A 23,564-nucleotide genomic window follows, 5' to 3' on the forward strand; every position below is an offset into this window, starting at 1 on the left:
AACTCAAATTTCCCCAATTATCTAGCTCCCTAAGAGTGTTAAAGCATATCAGATGTCTATTAATTTAATTCCCTTGGAGATGTCTCTCTGAGAGCCTTCTGACCTGTTCTAGCTGGGATTTGCAGGTTTGGTTTTTGTTTTAACATGGGCTAATCAGATTTCCCAGAACCCACTTCTCACATTTCTGAGACTCACGCCTATTTTCCAGAACTCTGGAGCTGAGTCACAAAAGGCCCGGAGATTTCAATATTCCGAATGTGGGTAGACTGATGCGTAAGGCCTTGGTTTGGAAAGAGTATCCCCTTCCACTGTCTGATGCCGCTCCCTGGCCTCCAGAACTTCCATTTCAGCCTCTCCGGGGAATAAACATGCAGCCGTGCGCTGGAGGTGGGGGAAGAGTCACCTACCTGTAGACTGGGGCAATACATCTACTTCGAATACAGTTTTAAACAGCCCTCTTCTTGTTAGCCAGCCTCAACCTCACTTCCCATTTTTGAGCTTTTTAGGATTCTAGAGTGCAGACGGGTCCAGTTTATGACTTCCTCCACCGACCACTCAGATTTTATTTCTTGGGCTTGCTAGTTCTCCATTCCCTGTTTCTGGCTTTCTGCTTTGGAAACTCTGTGGTTGCGATCTCTCTGTGGTCACCTGCTTCTGTTAAGGAACGTCTCTGGAAATCAGTGGGAATTTGGAAGCCAGCTAATTTAGGTGTTCTAGCTCCCACCTTGGACAAATGATATTTTTTTGGTGTTCTGGGTTTTCTACTCAGTATGTTTGGCAATGGCAGCTCCCCTCAAAGGAGGTGAGACTATTTCTTCACATCAGAAAACACCCCTTTCCTGTCAGTTCCTCCCCTGCCCCCGCTCTTCATCCCCTCCCAGTCCCGGGGACATGTGGTTTCTGATTTCTGTCCTCCATGGACTGGTCACCATATAAATGAGATTGTACAGTACGCTCTCGCAGTTTCTGGCTTTTTAATTTTTTTCACTCAACAAAGTTTTCGAGATCGATCATGTTGTGAGTATAGCAGTAACCCTCCCTTCTAATTGCTAAGAAGTGCTCCACGGTGCAGAGAGAGACCCCTGGCTTACCTGTTCCCTTGCTGATGGGCGTTTTGGGCGGTCTCCAGTTTTAACCAATGATTGTTCAGTCACCAAATTCTAAAGCTTCTTTTCAGCAAAGACAGATTTGTAGCAGTGGACACTCACTACTCTCCACTGTTCCTGAACCTCTCCTCGGCTTTGGCGGTAAAATCTCTCAGCTCTCACCACCCCCTTCCTGTCGCCAGGCGGCACCTGCCCCCTAACTTAGTTATTTTTTAGAATTCATGGGCACGCTGAAACGCCTCATGTCCTCTGTGAACAGATTAGACTCTAATGATGCCCCGCCCTCCGTCTCTAGCCCAGACCCCTCCCCTGAGCCCCCGGGTCACATTTCTAGTTGATCACTGGTCTCACCCACGCGTGGGGTCTGGCTGGCCCCTCAGACTCAACCATCAAAACTGAACTTAACTCTCTTGAAAGCCTTTCTCCTACTTAAAACGTCTCATCTTGATGGCAAGTATTACCAAGTAGGCCACCCACATGGAAAACCAGAACCGTCTTAAGGCCCTTCCTTATGAGCTACTCCAGTCCTGTCAGTCACACCTGCGGAGTATCTTTGGAGTCTGCTTCTTCTTTGGTCCTAATTCAGTCCCTTGTCTCCCACCTGGAGTCAGTAACAGTCTCGTAGGCGGTTCTACCACCACCTGCAATGCTTCCCATTAAAACCCGTTCTATTTCTTGACTCCTTATCCTGCCGCCCATTGACTTAAACATACTTGATGACACCCCTCACTTTTAGCCTTTGCCAATTTGCCCACAGACTGCACATTCGTTAGTGTCGGAAATAATAACCGACTGCATGAGAAGAAGGCCGTTTAACCTGAAGCCGTGGTTGGCCCTTGGCCTTTGCGCCTGTAACTGGCAGTCCCCGTTTGGCCAGCTCCACATGAGCCGACCTCACTGCCCGAGTTGACGGGCGGTGTGGCCAGCTGTGGTGTGGCAGTAGACCGTATGTGTGTTCTCACCGGGACGCTCTGCCGTGGGTTTGTTTAGGGAAGCAATGGCTATCACTTACAAAACGTACGCGTCTAACAGACTTGTTCTTCTGAGTTTTAGCAAGGTCGCCACACCACCGAAATGTCAAAAGGGTATGGCTTGGTAACTTCCTCTACCATTAAACACACCCTTAGCCCCTGACCAAGCACTTCTGCTCGTAGTTATTTGCACAAGATAAAATAAAGAGTCCTAAGACTCGTACTTGAGTTTCCCGGCAGTGTTATTTATGAAATAGACAACAGGGGAAATTAGCCAACTGCCCATCAGCTGGCACGCGGACGTGAAAGTGGTAGTGCATCCGTGCCGTGAAACACTCGACAATAGGAAGTCACTCCAACCACTGACCTGTGCGGCAACACGGGTGAATCTCCAAGGCATCACACAAAGCGAAGGAAGCCAGAGCACAAAGAGCAGGCCTACAAGCTGTGGTTGTGTTTATACAGAACTTCAGAAAAGGCACAACTGCGGGGACAGAAAACAGAGGGGCAGGCAGAACGAAACGACGACAGAGGACTTTCCGAGGTAATGGAAGGGTCTATATCACGATCGTGGTGATAGTTACCTAACTATGCATTTGATAAAGCTCATCCACCTGTATACTTGGAGTTGGTGATTTCATTTGAAGGGGAATTATACTTCAATAAAGCCGAAGAAATAGTAATGCAAGTGGGTGGTATGAGTGGAAATGGTGATGTCAGGATCTCCAAAACTCTGCTGCTCCATAAAAGCAGCAAGAATACTGTCAAAATAAGCCTAAAAAAACTTCCCATTTTATTTTTCCATCACAGTTTATGTTCAATACTATTTTGTATTAGTTTCGGGTGTACATCCTTAGTGGTTAGACAGTCATATACTCTATAAAGTTTTCTCCCCAATATTTCAAACACCCACCTGGCACCCCACACAGTGATTATGATACTGACTGTGTTCCCTGTGCTGTACTTTACACCCCCACGCCTGTCTGTAACTACCAGTCCGTACTGCCCAGTCCCTTCATCTCTCTCAACCAACCCTCCAACCTCGGTCTCCTCCGCCAACCACCAGCCTATTCTCTGTGGCTGTGAGTCTGTTTCAGTTTTGTTTGTTTATTCTGCTCTATAGATGTCACACTCCTGGTGGGGGTGCAGACTGCTGCAGCCACTGTGGACAACAGCGTGGAGGGTTCTCAGAGAATTAAAAATGGATCTGCTTTATGACCCAGGGATTCCACTTCTGGGAATACATCCGAAGAAACCAAAACACTAGTTCGAAAGAATGTACGCACCCCCATGTTCATTGCAGCGTCATGGAAGCAGCCAAAGTGCCACTAATAGGTGAGTGGGCAAAAAAGCTGTGGCGCATACATATTGGACAACAGCATGTGACACAGCTGTAAAAACAAATGGAATCCTACCATTTGTGACAGCACGGACGGACCTAGGGGTGTCATGCTAAGTAAGATAAGTCAGCCGGTGAAAGGCAAGGTACCAAAATAAGCTTTTTAAGAGCTCTGAAAATCAATAAAGATGTGTAACAATTTAAGTGCTACTGGAAAACAGTTGAACCTATGTAAGAACAGTGCGCTTTGTGGCATCAGACTTTGCCCTGTTCCCATGTTCCTTGTCCCGGAGCCACAGGCGTTCTGAAAAACAACAGAGTCACAGACAGAGCAGCGGTGCAAGTCTGCGCCCAGCAGCCCCCGGAGAGGGCGGAATGGGTCTCATGTCCCACGAAGCTCCATTGCTACTGCACTGCCATTATTATTGGAGCCGTCGCAATCCCCTGAAAGCCCCTATTCACCGGGGTTGTCGTTGTTTAACCTGATTCTGAGCTCAGCACTGAGAACAGCTTCTTCCTAGGGCGGGGGGAGGTTGCCAAAATCAGCTGGTGGCAAAGACTCAACATCACAGCTGCCTAAAGTGGTGGGAACAGTTGGTTGGGCCGACCAAGACGTGAGCCGGGGGAAGAAAAGGAATAGGAGTGGGAATGAGAGGTCCACAGGGGACTTGGGAAAGCTCTGACATGTCCTTAGACATCTAGAAGGCCAAGTACATATGAAGGACTGTGTGCAGGCCTGGGAGAGACTTGAGAAAGTCCTAATTGATCACCTCTGTTGACCCTGGTGATCTGCACAAGCAGGAAGCAAATGCCAAGGCAGAACAACCAGTGTCCTGCTGGAGCGTGAAGCCACAGCCCAGTGTGTGCAGAGCCCCTTGAAAAAGGCTGGGCAACGCACCGCTTCAAGGCACTTACGGAAACCTCTGTCCAGCCACTTGCTGCTCACCGGTAACCAAGTAGAGACGACGGATGACGCAGACTGCAGAGGATTAGTGGCGAAAAGTCACCAAACGCACAGCAGCAATAAGAAGCCTTGGGGAGGGGGATGTGATTAGACAGTTGGCACATTATGATGTTTAAAGTGTCCAGTTTAAAAAAAACATGTTATAAAACAACACACAGATGCTACAGTTTACACGGAGAGGCGAAAAGCCCAGAATAGCCAACATCAGCTTCAAGAGAACAAAGGAGGAGGAGTTACGTTACCCAACCTCAAGACTTACTTTACAGCTACAGCAATGAAGACAGTGTCCTGCTGACAAAAGCACAGAGAAATAGATCAATGGAACGGAGCAGAGAGCCCAGAAATAGACCCAGGCAACCACAGTCAGCTGATCTGCGACAAAGGAACGAGTATAACATAGTAGAGAACAGTCAGGCTTGCAAAAAACAATCCAACATCTCCCCGTGCCTCCCCCACCCCACCCACCTGGACAGAGAGCTCCTACCGCTCACAGACTTAACTGGAAACGGATCGTAAACCTGGCTGTAGACACAAAATAATGAAACTTGCAGAGGACAACACAGGAGAAAACCCTGACAACCTTCGTTTTGGTGATGACTTTTTAGATACAACATCAAAGGCACACTCTGTAAACAAGAATTGATCAACTGGACTTTATGAACATCGAATCTTCTCTTCTGTGGAAGACATTGTCAACTGTACGAAGAGATAACCCACAGGCTTGGGAAAATATTTGCTGAAAGCCTATCTGATAAAGAACTCTTAACTAAAATACACAGAGAACTCTTAAAACCAAACAATGAGAAACTACATGACTCACTTAAAAACTGGGCAAAAGCACTGAACAGACCCCTCACTGAAGAAGAGACACAGATGACAAATAAGCATGTGGAAAGCTGCCCCGCATCATATATCATTAGAGAACAGCAAATTAAAATCGATGAGATATAGCCCTGGCTGGTGTAGCTCAGTGGATTGAGCTCCGGCCTGTGAACCAAAGGGTCGAGGGTTCAATTCCCAGTCAGGGCACATGACTGGGTTGTGGGCCAGGTCCCTGGTAGGGGATGCACGAGAGGCAACCACACCCTGATGTTTCTCTCCCTCTCTTTCTCCGTCCCTCTCCTCTGTCTACAAATAAATAAATTAAATTAAACAAGACAAATGAGATATTAGAACGACCAAATTCTAAAACACCGACAACACCAGATGCTGGCGAGGATGGGACTGGCCGTAACTGCTGGCAAATCTCCGCAGCGGAAGGCAGTCGGGCAGTTTCTTACCACCAAACACACCCCAACCGTAGGGGTGAGCAGTTGTACTCCTTGGTATGTGCCCACACAGAAGGTGGAAATTTAGGTCCGTGTAAAAACCTGCACAGGAATGTTCATGGCAGTTTTATTCGCCATCACGACAACCTGGAAGTAACCATGATGTTATTCAGCAATGGAATGAATAAATACACTCTGGTACACCCAGACAGTGGACTATGGTTCAGTGGTAAAAAAGTGAGCCACGCAGGCACAAAAAGACACGGAGGAAACTTCAGTGCACATCACTAAGTGAAAGGACCAGTGTGACAAGGCCACGTACTGCATGATGCCAGCTTTCTGACACTCTGGAAGAGGCAACGATGGAGACACCAAAAAGGTCTGTGGCTTCCATTCTCAGGGCAGGGAATCCACAGTGTGTGATGCTATGCTGGTAGAAACACGCTGTTAGACATCTGTCATGGAGTGCATGTGTGAGACCAACAGTGAATCCCAATTAGTGTCAACTATGGACTTTGGGTGACAACATGTAGGTTCGGTGTAGGCTCGTCAGTTGATGGGGGGGTGCTGTGTATGGGTGGGTCCAGGGTGTACAGGAACTGTCTGGATTTTATGCTCAAATTTGCTGTGAATCTAAAATGACTCTAAAAATACAGTCTATTTTTTAAAGATGTAGTCTTTGTTTTATTCATTTAACATTTTTTTCTTAGACGTTGAAATGCAGATGTAAGGTGATCTGCGTTTCCTTTGCTTCCCACCTACCTGCTCTTTCATCCTCAACCCTATCTCCACAATTGTCCTCAATGAAAACATCTTACAAATCCTAGGTACCCTCTCCAATACACACCCAAGCATTGGACTCTTCCTTTCGCAACACACACCTGTATCAAACCACCATGCGGTGCACTTTAAGTATCTCACAATTTTATTTGTCAACTGTACCTTGTCAAAGCGGAAAAGAAGAAGCAGTAGATGATTTGTTAAGATGGAAAAGTCAGGGTGACCGTACGGTGGTCTGCACCCCGGCTGTCACAGACACCCGAGCCCTGGCAAGGCCCCGTCCTGCAGATGGACAGGAAGGCCATGGAACCCTTTGCTCCCCGCACTTTAGATTCCCACTGCACTTTCCAGGGGCCAGATTTTGGGTTGCTCGGAGGCCTCCCAAACTGGCCAGTTTGCTGTGATGGCTCTAGTGCTCCGGCCAGAGGCCCGAGAGGAATGTCAGGCAGGGCTTCTGCATTGTTTGGAGCCTGCTGTTCTGTTTCAGGCCGCAGTCTTCACTGCTTGCCCTGCCCCCAGCCGAGCCAGGGCCCTGTCTGCTCAGGGGCGCTCCGGGTGTAGCCCTGAGAAACTCAGAATCAAAGTCACGAGGACTGACAAGTGTTGTGAAGCCAGGATCCAATCCACTACCTGGGAGCGTCCGGGCCTCCTGGGCAGGCGGGCAGGCGGGGCTCAGGGCCTGGGAAAGGTGTCCCCACACCCAGGAGTTCACAAAACAGAAAAATCAGAGCCTGCAGGGCAGGACGAGAGGCCGGCCAGACAGCCAGACAGCAGGAGGGGAAAAAGAATGTCGTCAGAGTCCACAAGTGGCAGTCACTCTGCCACCAGCAGAGGCCACGCCCCAGCTCTGCTCTGCACTTGACCTCTCCTCCAGCCCCCACACACAGCTGTCCCTGGGTGCCCATCCAAGTGAGGGAGAAAGCGAAGAAGCGTGGAAAGAGCTAGTTATGCAAAGGAAAGGAAGGGTGTGAGTGGTGTTGGCGGGGGGAGGATGTGTGTGTGGAACTGTGTGATTCACGGAAGAAAACACATCTTAAATTGGGATATAGGTGACGTACAACGTTGTGTAAGTTTCAGGTGCGCAGCACAATCATTGGACAGCTGTGGATACGGCAAAGCGATTACCACACTAGGTTTAGTTCATCTCCACTGCCACATCATCACAATTACTTGCATACGACGGGAACTTTGAAGGTCTCTCTCAGCACCTTTCAAATGCACGATGCAGTATTGTTAGCTACGGCCACCACGCTGTGCAGCACTCGTCCGGAAAATAATGTTCAACGTCAATGGCCCAGGGGTCAGGCGAGAGTGTGAGCTTCTCGGACAAACCCATGGAGGAGGACGGCCACGGCGGCCCAAGAGTAAAAAAATGTGCAGGTTGCCTGGGCCCCTCGCACTGCGTGGTTTCAGACCCATTTTAAATCCACAGAGGCCTGTACTGGAACAGCCAGATGAGGCGCCCTTAGCTTTTAAACTCTGAGCTTCTGCACTCTTGGCAGCAACTGCACCTCATGCAGATGATCTGCCAGAACAAGGCCAAGTGGAAACAGGGGTCACAACCAGATATTGCTGAGAGAAGTTCAAAATCGGGGAGGAAAACCAAAATAGCCCAGAGGTCACTGAGGGTCGGGTGCGTTCACTCCCTGGCACCGTGGGCTCCCTCACCTGTCTGCCCCCTGGGTATGGGTACCCAGATGTTCCTCGTGGTCCCCTTCTCTTTCACTGGCTTGGCTGTCACTGCTGTCCCCCGGTGACCTCACTCATGCTCAGGACTTTTGTACTAGGCTGGCCAAAGAGTCGGTACAGTTTTTTCCATAAAAATGAGACATGTTTTTCACTTTCACCAGTAACTTTACTGATTTGGATATTTTGAGTATGTCGGTTATCTCCCACGTGGTAGAATGTTGATTGTTTTCAATTATCGTCTTGGCAATGAACTCTCGGTCATTAATGACCCTCCCAAATGTGACGGGCACTGGGGGATGCATGGGACAATCCTATTCAACCCCATACCTCCACTAGCCAGAGCTGAACAGAGCGAACGCCCCTGTTCCATACACACCCTAGTGTTTCCTAAAAGCGTGAGCGTGCAGGTGGCTCATAGGCCGACACGAAATGAGAAGTCCGGAGACCGCCTTGGGCGTCCAGCGCTGTGTTAACGATCTGAGTGACCACCGACCGTCAAAATGCGGACGGAACATAATTGCTTCTCCTTAAGAATCTCATTCGGGACCTCTGATTTGCTGCAATTTGCCTTAAAGGTGACAAACTGAGACCGGCCCTGTCACTGTGTCCTCGAGGGAGAAGGTGAAGGAAATCTCAGGCCCTGGCTGCTCTGCCTGTCAAGTGTCTGACTCACTGTTCATCGGTCTCTAAGCTGAAAAACACCTGCGGGTCTTCCTTCTGCCCCCTTTCCACTCTGTGATGAGGGGAATCTGTGTCTTGGTGGAACTTGCACACAGGGGAAGAACCACACACGGGTTCTGTTCAGCCCAGCTCCCTCTGTCTGCACCTGTCCCCTGCCTGCCTCCTGCGGTCCGTCCCGCTGGCCTCTGCCTCACCTGCTGCTCCAACACTTCGAGAATCCTAGCTCGCACACCTCCAGCCAAATAAATGCCCTACTTCCCGATATCTTTGGAGACAGAGCTGCCACAGGAATCACTCCAGTTACCACAACTCTCGCTCTCTCTGCTGTCCAGTCTGTTCTCTGAAGCCCCTGTGAAGGCTTGAGCTCCGGGAAGTTGGGTCTGGTCGTGCTCACTGGGGTGTATGCCCAGAACCTGGGCCCGTGCTTTGCACACCGCAGGCCCCCGTCGGGTATCTATTGAACCACAGAACTCACCCCCTCCCCCACTGTCATCCCCATTGGAGACGACAGAAATAAACAAAGCACTCCATCTGGTTTACCTGTAAAGAGGTTCTACAAGGTCCTTTTCAAGAAAATCATGATCGTTCTTCACAGCCAAAATGTTGATGGGAAATTGTGAATCTGGAAGAGATAGAGAGGGAGACACAGGGGTTCACGTCTCGTGACTTGTTTAATCTGACAGGCACCCGTCTCCGGGCTGCCCTGTATTTGTGCACATGGGTGATCTTTACTGCAGTCCCCCCCTCCCGCTCCCCCCGCCCAAGGCAGGGGAGTGTGTCTGTGCTGTTCAAGATGGAAAGCAGTTTCATTTTTATCACAATAAATGCTTTTCAGGGTGCAAAGGAAGAATGAAATGGGAGAATAACCGTGGCCTTGGAAAGGACAGTATACTAAATGCCTGCATTTTTATAGCTCGTAATTATCAAGACGTTTGCTGGCACAGAGAAGCGCTTTTCCACCTTGTCTATTCACCTGAGGCTTCTCAGCGCTGCTCTGACCAGCTCATGAAACATTTAATTTGGCAGATGTTTTCTGTGGGTTTTTTTCTTTCTGTCCTTTAGAAAAAACAAATGTCCCCAAATACCCCAAAGCTCAATGGCCTCCAATTTTTCTTTTGTAGCAAAGATCCTGAGTCTCTTTAGAGTGTAAGAAAAATACTCAAATAGCTGATTATATCCAAAGCGAAAAAGAAATTCCATCATTGTGACTCTTCCCCACTGTCCATTTATGCTGGCGCTGGAGGTCACAGGCAACACTTAGGACGCCTCTTGTTCGGAGGGGAGACCTGGGAGGTGGTTGGAACAGAGGCCACGGCCACCTCTCACGGACAATGCCATTGCCCTGCTATCCTTTCTCGCTCCCACATCATACTTTGCTCTGTTTGCACCTCAATTAGTTGTACTCCAAGGGTGTCTAAGTCCTCGTGTGAGTGGGGACCAGAAAGATGTCCTCCTCTGGTGACAAGAGCGGTGTGACTGAATTCTAGGTGGTGCCAGGGTGAAGACTGCCTTGCACGGCCAGGCGGGATGCTGTGCTGGGAGGAGGGACAGAGACTCCCAGGCCAGGCCAGCCCCAGCTTCCGCCCTGGCTCTGGGCTCACAGCGCTGACCCTCCTCTGGTCCTGCTTCTTCATCTGTGACATGGGGTGATGATGACTGTCATACCCTACGTGTTGTGCATATTTGTGAATAGTGATGGAAAGTGCTTTGGACAGAACCTGGCCCACGGTAAGCTCTACGTGGCGTCTATTACCCATATTACATTTATTCCACGGATACGGCTTAAACACAACCTCGTGGGCACCGTGACCTTGCGAGGCATTTTTTACTTTTTAGCCATTTACAGACACTTGGCGTTTAAATCCCATAGTGTTTTGGGTTTACAAAGAGAATGTGCATTATAGTAGAAAATATACTGCAGCAAAAGCTCAAGAAACTGTATTTTTAATTTGATTCTTCTACCTTTTAACCTTGGAAATGTCACTCACCCTTTCTGGGGCTCCGGTTCATAATCAGAATTGGGAGTTGCAGGGGAGGGGTGGGGGAGTGAGGGCTGCTTTGCCAAGTGATAAGACCCTTTCTTGCCTAAAAGGCTATGATTCTATGAAAACTTTTATCAGAGGTTCTGGACTTCAAAGCACATGCAGAGGTATGCTCTCCTTTATCTTCACAGAGTTTAAGCAAGAGAAGCCGAATAGGTGATTTTTGTTTGTTTTGCTTTGCTTTTTAAACTAAAAATCAGAGCTTCCAGATGAGTGAATGAGACTCACCATGAGTTCAGATTAATTTGTTGATTTTTTTCTACCTCACTTAAGTGTTTTGCCACCAGGAAGAGAAGTTGCTATCGTCCCCACTAGCCTGCAGTGAACTGTTGAATGAACACTTTGAGAAACCAGTCCTGCTCTGATCATTCTGAATGGCATACTGCTGGGACTCTGACCACGGACTACTGGAGACATCGTGGGAAGCCCTGGTTATACTTAAGGGATAAGTAAGATATAGGGAGTAATTTCATTAGCCATCAGCAAAAACATCAACGGCAGCCAGCGTTACACCAGCGATAAAAGCACCTTACTTAGCCCCCCAACACATCAGACCAGAACTGTATCTTAAACATGTTCATATAAAGCAAGCAGCCCTGAAGGTAAGTCTCAAGATGACAACTGGTTTTGTCATTTGTAGGAGATTTATCAACACCTAATTAAGTGCACTTGCAAGAAAACTGAAAGTGGTGAATAAGATGAAGGAGAGGGAGAGGAAAAGGGAGGAGGAGGAGGAAGAGGAGGGGGAGAGGGAGGAGGAGGGAGGGGAGGAAGTTCGTGCAGGGGGTTGCTGATGGCAGAACGATGAGGGGAGGGACAGAGTCAGGGGGCCAGGAGCCGAGACCAGAGAGGGCAGAGCCTGGCCAAGGCTAATTTCTGAATGGGCATCAGGGTAGGGAGGGGAGGGAAGGGGAGGACAGAGGAGGGGAGGGGGAGGGAAGGGAAGAAAAAAGGAGGAGCCTGGTCATTGCAAAGCCCAGGGAAAGAGACAGAAGTGAACAAAAAATAACGGTGAGAGAAGGCTTCGACACCAGAACACAGTGCAGCGTCAGCAGCCGTATTTTTCACTCGTCCTCTTTGTAAGGGCGAGGGGAGGCAGGCCTACCCTCGTACAGCTGGGCGTACTGCGGGAACCCGGCAGCCCGGAGCCAGTCACATGCTTCCTTGGCCTCGATTTCTGGAAAACACAAGAAGGGAAGAGGGTGAGTCCCCGGGCCGCACGCTGGCACTCCACCTTCTTCACCAGGAGGCACCGGGAGCGCGGTGCAAGGTGCTACAAAGCAGCGCTGTTCCGGGCAGCTGCGTCGGCGTGGGCCTTCCAGAAACGGTGTAAAATGAGGGCCCGTCGGGCGGCACTCGGGGGGTGTCTGAGAAGATGGTTGGCACAGCCAGTCCATGCGCACGCAGATCAGGCGGAACCACGGACTAGAGAACACCGGTGCGGCGTGTCGGGCGGGGAAAGGGGTCTTTATTTCCACGTCAGGAAGCAGGGGACTAGGGAGGGAGAAATCATTCCCTTGGGTCCTTTTCTTAAAACAGTTGTTTTGACTTTCAAAGATGAGGCTAAGAATATTTATGAACATCCCTTTATTCTCTTACTCTTGGGATAGTGAAAGGAAGAACACAACTGGGCACTCTAGGAAAATGCATTTCCTAAAGAAGAAAGGTACTACAGAAATCCAATGTATTATTATTTCTCTAACCTTCAAATGGCTTATAATTCCCGACACCGTGTAACAACACGTCCCCTCACTGGGCACATTGGGATGGCTTCTCCGTGAAGAGAAGCTGCTCATCCGGAACCGAGACACGAGTTTGAGGGGCTGCTAGAACCTCTGGGGGCCAAACCCAGGGGGCTGGTGAGTCCCCTTGGGGACCATTTTCCCTGAGGACATCTCCTCAGCACACGGGACCACCAGGAGATGAGAAGGGCTGTATGGTATTGACCTCCTGAGTCCTGGATCATGTCCCAGCCACCACATTAGATAGATACAAATGGAAGGAGTATCTGTCCAAGTTCGCTTTCTCCCAGAGAGATTAAACAGCTAATTACGACAGACCCCTTCCTCTCCTGCTGGTCAGGAGCTTGGCCGGGCCCTGTGTTGGTGTTTACTCTGTTGTTCCTTTGTCCCCACAGCCAAAGTGTGCAGGGACTGGGACTGGGGTCACTGCCACGGCTGACCGTCAGCTGTGGGGCCGAGCCTGAGTGTCCACGGGAAAGCTCATTGTCTGCACAGCACCGCGTGTCCTATGACAGAGCTAACCGCTGCATGTTAGAAAATAAGCCGACGGCCAGATCCGGAACGGGCCCCAAGGGGAAGAGCAAACACCCACATTCCTGGCCCACTGCTCTGGTTGGGCGTGGACTGAGGTTTGCCAGTCAATGCAGGGAAACGCAGCCTGTTGGTGGCCTCTGTCCCAGAGGGCCTGCTTCGTTGGGCGCCCTCGAGCCACTGTCACTGCGGTGGTGGACAGTCTCTAAACCTTGAGTGCTCTCCCCGACACAGCGAGTGCTCATTCCCTCGTCTGTGCTGCTGAGAAATGCCTGGGGCACCCAGCGGGGGGCAAACACTGTGGGGCACCTGTATCCGGCGTCTCTGAGACCCACAAGTTCAAGTGCGTCCGTGGTACTGTACTGAGCTGGATGACTGGGTGGCAATTCCTGGGTGCCTCCAAAGTGCTATGTGGCACTCACGTGAGAGTGAAAGCGGTCACTCAGACAGTCACACAGGAATTGCAGGGGTAGGCGCAGAGGTGTGTTCTCACTGCAATACGTACGTAGACCATGGCTGAGTCACTGATGAACATTTCCAACATTTCGCCCTCGAAACGTTCAAGCCTCAAATTTGCTTTTTCGTTCACTACAACACAGTGGTTCGTAATGAAGAAATATCTCATTTTAGCGGGTCTCGGAGGAGCACCGAGTTCTGTGTTTCCTATTAGAGCTACACGAAGACTGTGCCTTTTCCTGTCTTAGGGTTCCTTTTGCCGCCATGGACATACGGTGTGAAGCCAGAGAGGCCCAGAGAGACAGACCACAGAGGGATGGAGGGAGGAGACCTGGGAGGCAGGGGCTCCTAACATAGCGAGCTCAGAGGAGATGGAGGGTGAGCGTACGAAACAGCGTGGACTCCACCCGCCTAGGAAAGGGGTGCAGGCGGGGTGTGGCCCAGATACGGGGGAAGCAAGGACAGGGTGTGAGCTGGGGTCCAGGGTGGGCAGCAGGGGTCCTCACAGAGAAACGTCTTTCGGAACTGAAGGCTCCAGTTGGGCCGTGGAACAGGGCTCAGGCTGGCCTGGGAGATGTCATAGAAAGGCCCTCAAAATCACTTCATCCTATGTTATCTTATGAGAGCAACACAGACACTAAACTGAAACCCTATGCGTACAGAAACATGAATAATCAAATCTCAGCCAGAACCCAACTAAATCACATCCTCAAACAAGCTGTTATTTTGAATGGATTAGGCATTCTGCTGTCCAGTCTCAGAGTCAGAGGACAACAAAAACCGCAGTTAGTAGAAAATAAATGAAAAGGAGCCACACCCCCCACCATGGTGCTGACTCCTCACCATCAGCCGCCCCCCTCGTCCCGACCCCCCAATCCCACTCCCTGCTGCATGGCTCACTGTTCTACTCCTGAACCACCTCTGAGACCCAACCTCCGCTCTCGCGATAGGCCACACACCTTGATCTTTCCACTTACGGGCCACACGAACTCTCGTCTACCACCCAGGGACAACGCACGCGAACCAAACAACCTGGCATAAGGAACCACTACCAAATTTGACTTTGCCTATCGAGTTGAGGTGGAGAAAAATAAAAGCCTTTCAAGTCTCCTGAGGACACAGCCCCTGTTACAACCTACCAGCCGGATGCTCAAGTTCCCCCTTGCAGCTGCCAAAAGGACTGAAAAACAACTCACTGTTGCCAGTGCCATCGTTTCACAAGTATCGGCCTAGGAAGAGGTGCGTGACATTCGAGGAGGGTATGAACGTCCCTATTGGAGTGTGCGTCTGCCACCCGGTGAAATGTGACGGAGCATCACAATCCCACGCCCACAGTTCCATCTGTTCTCCATCTGCACCCCTGCCTGCAAGGACACGAACCCGCTGCCCGTCTCCCATGGCGACCGAAGGATGGGGTGGAGCCAGAGCGCGTCCACAGAGGTCACTGAAGTGCATTCCTGGAGAAACTCCAACCTATTTGGTTTATAACCATGACTGAATTTCCATACAATTGTTGCAACCACTACATGTAAAAACCATTTCTGCTTCACTCCAGTGGGTGTCTATTTTTGCTTGCCCAACATCCTCCTCCACTTCTTCAGATAACAGAAGTCTCGACGTGAAGAACCTCTCTCACGTGGTTTAGGGGAGCTGGCACCCCTTTGCCCCGGCCACAGTCCGTGGCCATCACTGCCACCCCCACCGGGATCACGTGCTCCTGAAGAGCACCCCACTCCCCTTGGTCTAAAAAGACCAAAGAGCGCTGGCATCTTTAATCAATAGCTGTTCGGGGGCTAAAATCCAATGGCCGGAAAGGTGGATGTCACGTTTTTTCAATCGGTTGCTTGATCGTTGCCCGAACCCAAACACACTGTTCACCCTATAAATCCCGAAGACGGCTGGGTGCTCGGCACCCTCTTTTGCCGCGTCTCTGATTCTACCCCAGGGGTAGTTACTTGCTTTGCCTCCGGTGCCCGTGCTTAGCACACAGTGTGACCCCCGTCTGGAGAGACGGACGCGGTGCGGGGGCGGGGGGGTGGGGCGTCTCACCAGCTGCCCAGCAAGCGGTGCATCCACGGGAATGAGAACGGAGACACCAGGGCCTGCATGCCGGTCTCAGAAAGTACCATCATGTTCCTTAATTATACACGCTCAGGGCTAAAAACCTAAAACGTACAGAAGGGCACAAGGAAAGAAAAAAGTCGGCTCCTGTGCCATTACTAACACCTAATATTATTGATGTGGCCCTTATTGAAATGGTAACATCTTTGGTCCACGAATTTTTTTCACATAATAATACACCGTGAATATTTCTCCGTATAATAATACTGTTGGCAAAGTGGGACTTTACTCTGTGTTGAGATGGATGCCAATTTTTTAAATACTTGATTTTCGACTGTGGCCCATGGTATTTCGGCCCCGGGAGGTTATGCCATCCAAGCCGGAGACGACAGCTCGGGAGGGCCACGCCGACAAAGGCGGATGGTGGGGAGGGCTGGGGGCCGGTGCGACTTGGACCGGGTCGGCAAGCTCTTTCCTGACAGGAGGGTCGTCTGGCGAGGTCTGGCTGCAGGCAGGTGGAGCGGGCTCAGGGAGGCGAGGAGTTACCTGGAGCCCAGCGAGTGTGCTGCCCGGGCTGGCCGCTCGGCTCGTGTTCCAGGCTCGCGGAGTCGTTAGAGGGGTGTTTCTAGAATGCTCGGGAACGGCGCGTTCTCCCAGCCAACGCTTTGAGTACATTTTGGTTTACATGCATCTTAGCACAGCCGATGCTGCTCTCTTCAGAGCTAACCCAAAGGAACACTCTTCTTTCCAAATGACCAAACTTTTAAATTTGGGCCCACATGACTCTATCCTCATCAGAAAACTAGCTGGCTTAAAGAAACCTGGGCTCCCATGGACCGTTTATAAAGTGATCACATCCAGGCCTGTCCATTCATGTTGTTCTTACAAATCTGGAATTTCAAAGGACATGCTGGTTCCAAGGGAGGTAGGTCTTTTTCCTTAAGTGCTCATTGGAAGGACTCGAGAAGAGTGGGGAAGAAAAACACCTCGGATCTACTGGAGATCGAGACAAACAGGCTTGAGAACAGTGTGTTGTGTTTTCACTGGAACTGGCTGAGGAGGCAGGCACCCTGTTTCTGAAAGACAGTGGGTGACTCCGCCCCCACGAGCCGTCTGCAGTGGGTGCAATTACCGCTCTCAAAGCACATCATGTGTCGTCAGCCTCACTGCGGCCGGCGCAGGGTGACTCCTGTGGCTGGGGTCACTTCATTAGTCATGTCGCTACTCAGGACCGACGACGCCTCTCTATCTTCAGGTGGAATTTCTCCAGTGAAGGCCCAGGTACCGAAGATGTACGGACTGGGCCGCACACAGGCCAGCTTTGTTACAGCCAGTGCCAGAGTATCACCCTGTCCGTGTGTGGATGTGAACGACGGACGTGAAGTAGACCCCCAGCCCACCTTCCAGGAGGGCTTTACACCCGTGAGCACAAGTGTGGGGCGTGGTGGCAGGCTCCCCACCTTTGCACTCTCTGAGTTACACAAAAGGTTCATTGCCATGTAAGAAGGTCTGGACAAGCCTTCAATGTCTACCAAATACATACACATTTTTCCTAAGGCGCATACCATTTTCCTTCCATGACATTTTAAGTTACGGATAGGAGTCCAAATAGAGGTTGTTTAGAACAAATTTAAAATTATTCACCACTAAATATCCATCAGTGGAAAACTAATATATGCTCATTTCAGATCCCTAGAACTTAAGGCAACTTTTTCCTGGACATGCAGTGGAATATCTTGCTGCCGACTGATACTTAACTACAGAAGAAAGAAACCTGGGAGACGGATGCATTCCTGTACCCCATTTACAGACTCACAGCTGCGTGTGTGTGTTTCTTTCTGGGAAACACGAACCACAGACGTGAGGAGACACGCTGCTCCATCGCTGGTTCTGCACACTGCCTGTGTTTCCCAGGACTTGCGGTGTCTTCTGGAGCCGGACCCATAGCAAACTCAGCCACTTAGAGATCATTTCTGTTTTTGCAAAAGAGGGCCATGCCAATTCTCCGCCCAAGTAGTAGGTCTGTTCCTAGTCACTCGGGGTTGTTTTAAATCACTCTTTGCTGTGTGGTTCAAAAGAAATCATACATAAAGATGATAAAGAGTGTTTACATATTAAAAAGTAATTTTCCCAACCGCACTAAAGAGACAATTCATGTAAAATGTATTAACTATATAAATATTAAAAAGTCCTTTTTATGTTATGTAACATATACAACACATACGTTTGTTATTTATTATTAATTTGTTTATTAAATTGATCATAATAATCGGTGTACACACGTTTCTCTCCTTCCATGTTCCCAGCGAGTCCCTGCCCTTCCCAGTGGCCACGTGAGCTGCGGTTCTCCGCCAGCTGGGAGGCACATGCGCCCCTCCCATCCCATGGACGCGCCGTCTGGCTGGACGCCCGGCGTTGGCCCACGCAGCAGGAGCAGCAGCAACGACGGCTGGTGTCAAGCATAGCTCAGGAGGGGCCGTCGCTGGTCCTGCCCCCTCTCCTGCTCTCGTTGCCTTCCCACGAGGTCAGTGCGTTTCAGACAGAGGCTGTCCCCTCTGCCCGACCCCCTGAAGTCATGGCAGAGCTGCCGCTGACACAGGAGGTGACAAGGTTTTGTGCCACTGCCACTTGGAGGACAGACAGTCTGTGACAGTGGCAGGATCCGGCACCAGGTGCTCACGGATGAAGCACGCACAGGGGACTCTGGAGCCAGGCTCCCCAGTGACACTGTTGTCAAATTGCCATCAGCATGTCACAGACACGGACGCAGGCCCTCTCTGTAATCACATCTGCTGGGAAGTCTGCCTCCCCACGTGGCCCATGTGGATGTGGGAAGGGCAAAGCCCTGTCCCTGCTCACTGCTCCCATGCACCCCCATGTGTGAGGGGGTGCATGCACACTCACCAACACACACACACTCACTAACACACGCACACACACCGCCCACAGAAAGTCAAGTGCTCAGCTGCAACTGAGCAAGAACGTTCTTCACTTATACACATACTATCTATCCTTCATGCCCATATTCCTAATACTACAAAAAATCAACCCCCCCCCAATCAATCTCAGAGGCGAAGAAAGCAGGAAATCCTCGTTCTACCAGCTGGAATGGTTTCTGCCCAGGCCATTCTGCGGCCGGTTCACTGGGAGGCCGAGCAGCCTCCAGCCGCCTCTTCCTCTTGGTGCAGAGGGTCCCCAGGGCTTGTTGGGTTTCTCCGGGAGGCCTCACGCCTACGCAGACACAGGGACGCCCCACGTGGTGAGGGCGTGGAGCCACTCCTGGCCACCCAGTCCCAAGAGAGCCAACGGGTGGAGTCAGGTGAGCAACCAAAATTCAAAACAGGGGGACAAAGAGCGGACTCGGACAACCAGAGAGAGGGCCAGGCCACGCGGGCGTTGAGCAAACTGCCGGCAGGGCGAGGCGCCAGGACCGTGGAGTCTTGCCTTCCCTTTCTTGGGACAGGAGTGCGAGCTCCTGGAAATGGTCTTTCTCTAACCCAGCTTCTCGGCTCCTCGCGGAAAGCCGGAGAATAACAGCTCATGAGAACCGACTTCCACGTGGCTTCTCCGCCAAGCCCCAACTCCCACAGGTCGGCCAGCCTGCTGGGATCAGAAGGGTCCTCGCCTGTCCCCTCCCTGTCATGCCCGCGACTCCTTGCCCAAGGGAGACAGCTGCTCTGGACCAGTCCCACCACCTCGAGGGAGTCAGCTTTCTTCGCTTCGGACAGGTGCTTTCTTCGCCGAGGACAGGTGCTCTCCATCCTGTATCGCTTTAAGACCTCTATGTTTTTAAGTGTTAAAATGATGCGCATCTTTAAAGAATCAAACCCCTTCTATATACACTTCTAGCCACGTCGGAACGTCTGTACTTGTGAAGGCTTATCTGCTATTTTGGTTGCTTAGCCCAACTCTTGGACGGCCCTGGGTACTCCAGTAACACAAGAAGTTTCCAGAAATGGACTCAGCAGGCTTCTAAAGAAGCTTGGAATCGGTCAGCATGAAATGACTCCAAGAATCCTCTTCCAGTCTCTCCCTTCTTTGGGGGAAGCCTGACGAGATACCGTGCCCAGGCTTCCGGCTCCCACTCCAGGGCTGGGTGCGTTTAACTTCTCAGGAGCTGTCTTCCCCAAATCAATCAGAACTAGCGTTTGTTTACCTCCGTCCCAAGGAGAGATGAGCCAACTCAGCTGGAATTCGTCATCTATCTGTCAAAACTTGATAGTGGCTGTTACGTGTGTGTGCGCTTAGTCTCTTTAAATATTTACCAGGAGCAAATATTTCTCAGGAATTCTTCAATGTGTCTTTGCCGGTTTTCTGGATGCCTTCTACCTGCCCACCATGACGCTGCTTCTGGGAATGATTGCCGACACACACACCAGTCATCCCAGAAAATGCGAGCCAGATCCAAGGAACTAAGCTTTTCTATTAGGTGTTTAGTTATTGTCCTGTTTTTCTCCACATTCTTCCAGGCCACAGGCTGCTGGGCCTAGAGGTTCACTCTCTAAATGCTGAGACTGTTATTTTGTAGTCCATTAACAGCCAACGGCGTTACATACCCGTTCTACACTTGAACTTAGCCGAAAGGCTGAGAAGTGATACAAATCCCTCTTAGAAAACAACTGACAACCAGCCCAGGGAGTTGAAATGGCTTCACCCGATTTGGGGCGGGGAGATGTTAAGCTCCCCACTGCAGAGGTGAGAAACCCCACTGGCACGTTGGTGCCGTCTCCCTCATCGGACCCACCGACACACCAGTGATTTGTTTTGGGCCGTGGTCTAACCCCATGGCACATGGATGACACAGTCCGTTGAGTTTCCCATAAACGCACCCCAAATGCACTCAAATAGGTGTTCAAAAGCTATAGGAACTACAACAAAACTTTAAACACTGAAAACAGAGAAGTTTTAAAATCTCTGGAGAGTTGGATTTACATAGCAGTCGCTTCTAATTTTAAAGAATTCTTTAGGTCATGATAATTATTGCCCGAAAAACCTCAGATGGATCTCTTGAAACTTTGAGTGGGAGCCACAGCAGGACACAGCACGTGAACCCCTAGCAGCTCCGGGCGGGCAGTTTAGACCACTCTGCCGGATACAGCATGAACGTAATCAATCCCCCGACCAGCTTTGGACACGTGCCCATTCTTACTCATGAAGTCCATACGGACGTCTTGACCACTGCGCTTGCCCAAATTCTCACTGAGTTCGAGTATAAAAGAATCATGTCCACTAAGAACAGACTTAAGAGATAAAAGTGACAACATGTCCTCTGAAATGAAACGTAAACCTAGGATATGAAAAGCCCACACAGGCACACACAAACCAAGGCTGAAGGGTGCTATGAAAAGGAAAGAGCATAAGCCAGCTGGGCCAAGGTAGAGCTGTGTTACCAAGGACCCTTTCAGGACTGAAGCACCAGCAAACTGGCACCGTGGAAGGTCACCAGGGATGCGAGTTACAGACAACACGGACCTTGGCGCGCTCTATCGGCCAGCGTGTGTGGGAGAACCAACTGCAGGGCAGGCTGGAGAAGACTCCAGTGAAGACACACTTACTTATTTTTTAAAAATCAAAAAAAGTAATTCCAGTGACCTGATACTACATAGAAAGGAAGAAAGAGAGAAAAGGACAAAGAAAGAAAAATCCGCAGTCGTTCAGCCGCCCAGCAATTGACTCTTTGTCGGCAGAGTCTCTAATTCCTTTTCTGTGAAGATGTGTCTGTATCTGGGCAAAGTATACCGTCTATTTCATGTAATCTTTGAATAAAATTGCATCTGGTTTTCACTGGACAGTGCCTTTTGAACCTCTTGCCATGCCCAAAGATGTTCTTTTCAAACTTTCTAGATGGCTGAACGACATTCTTATTGCTATCACTTGAAAAACCATCTTTAAAAAAAAAGTAGATTCAGGCTTCCATAGTGGTGGGCTAAAAATAACAAATACAGCCTCTAGAGGTTTTCATTCCAAATAAAGCATTTCTCCAGAGCGTGTGTGCTGGTGCATGTGTTTCCGGGAGTGCTTCTGGGTTGGCATTTCTCACGTTCTTTTACATTCTGGATTAAGACGCATCTCATATGGTTCTAATTTGTATTCTCAGCAGACTTCAAAAAGGAAATTCCAAGTGGAAGTTTATTCTTACAGCAGAACTATGTTTAAATGAAGCTACAGGGATGTCTTAAACTAACACAAGTCAGGAAGTTCAAAGTCAAGGGTAGATCCTGGACCATGTTCCCACCTCTTCCCCCTCCCTGGTGTTTGGAAAGTGGAGATTTTACGTAGCAGCTGCTTGGCTTGTCTTTGGCCTCCTGCACTTGCATGTAGATAATTTCAAAGATGTGTTTCAAAACTTCATGTAAGAAACTGGTATTTTCTGAAGGGCGTTGCCAGAGTTTCAAAGTTATTCTTAAAAAACAAAACAAAACAAATAAACTAGTCCAAGTACAGAAAAACTCCTCATCTTGTTTTAATAACTAGGTGGCTATTTGGAGTCTAGGTGACTCCTCAAATTCTTTAAATAACCAAATGCAAAATGTGACCAAATTTATACAACTAGCAAATTCATCGAGAATGCATCTCTTTAGAACAGAACAGCTTTATTTTTGTGTGGAGTTAATGTTTTTGCTTTAAAATAGAGTCTACAATGAAGATATTATTACAGTCTAATTTAATTTTGATCTTAAGTGATGGCATATCAATTACTTAAAAAAACTCAACTTTCTTCTCTTGTTGAATACTGATACTTCGTTTTATGAATTAACTTTTAAATAAGAGTTGATTTGGTTGGAAGATGTTCCTATATTTGAGGGTATCAGTGGGCCGCATGGGATAGGCAACACTCCACGAAGCTGACAGAAGCCAGGACAGAGAGCCAGTCCTGGCTTTGCCTGCATTCCCTCCATAACCTTGCCTAAGTGAACCTCAGCACACCTTGGTCTCCTTACCTCTGACACGGGAACAGACAACAGTGCCTAATTCCGAGTGTTGCTGTGAGGCTCAGATTAGTGATCACCTGTGAAGTGATCAGCGGAGTGCACCCATGGTGTGGTGTTTGTTGCTATTACCACAATGAGGGGAAGAGACGCGTTGTTCCTCCCCATACTAGAAGGGGGTGGTCCCAATGGGCTCTGATTCTCTCCACTCAGCTCCCCTTCAGCTGGCCTTCAGAAACAGAGGCGCTTGTCTACTGATTTGTCCCATGGACACCTGCTGAGTGCCCATGATGTGCAAACCTGTTGTTGAGCACCGTGGGAGGTGCATGGCTGTGGGCGGCTAGGTCCAGCCCCGAAGGCCTCTGAGTCAACCAGGAAAGGCAAAGACATTCCCAGGCGGCCCTACAATCCAAGAAAGCAAAATCCCCCAGCGGTCAGAGCAAGACAAACTTGGAAGGTGAGATGAGGTTGGAGCCGGAAGATGGCGAGCGAACCGGTCCTTCCTGCAGCACCCCCAGCCCTGAGTCGGGCATCCTTGTAAGCACATGTGCGTGCTCACACTTCCCCACTTGTGCCTGCGGGGGCACTGTGGAGCCAAGTGCCCCTGGGCCCCTGTACCCCAATTCTCCTTACCATAGGAATCTAACAGGAGATCCAGTTAGATCCATTCACAGGGGTGTCCAACCTATGGCCTATGGGCCATACGTGGCCCGGATGGCTATGAATGCAGCCCAACACAACACTGTAAATTTACTGAAAACACTACTTAGTTTTATTACTAAGTTTTCTATAAGTTTTATTACTTAGATGCGTACATTTTCTGTATTAGTGATCACAAACTTGGGACCTGCTGGATGACTTTAGAAAATTATCAAAAGGGTGGCTGCATAATTGGGGTTATTATGTGAGGACTTTGTTGCTTATCTGTGGTGGCGGATCTCACGAAAATTATGCACAGACCTTCTTTTTTAGCTCATTGGTTTTTGTTAGTGTTTGTGTATTTAA

The 23,564-nt window shown here is 49.7% G+C and overlaps 1 protein-coding gene across 2 annotated transcripts in view; it reads right to left on the reverse strand.

The window, feature by feature from the left end:
- STARD13 (StAR related lipid transfer domain containing 13) overlaps positions 1-23,564 on the reverse strand; it is a 177,320-nt gene that overhangs the window by 34,483 nt on the left and 119,273 nt on the right. For both annotated transcript variants that reach the window (XM_037057643.1, XM_037057642.1), the window contains exons 2-3: positions 11,946-12,017; positions 9,339-9,420 (exon numbers count right to left, since the gene is read on the reverse strand). In XM_037057643.1, the coding sequence (XP_036913538.1) occupies positions 9,339-9,420; positions 11,946-12,017 (154 nt within the window). The remainder of the gene's footprint in view (positions 1-9,338; positions 9,421-11,945; positions 12,018-23,564) is intronic.

This window comes from Sturnira hondurensis, unplaced genomic scaffold (assembly GCF_014824575.4).
Source record: "Sturnira hondurensis isolate 20B ecotype Veracruz unplaced genomic scaffold, ASM1482457v3 Scaffold0009719, whole genome shotgun sequence".
Classification (NCBI taxonomy): domain Eukaryota; kingdom Metazoa; phylum Chordata; class Mammalia; order Chiroptera; family Phyllostomidae; genus Sturnira; species Sturnira hondurensis.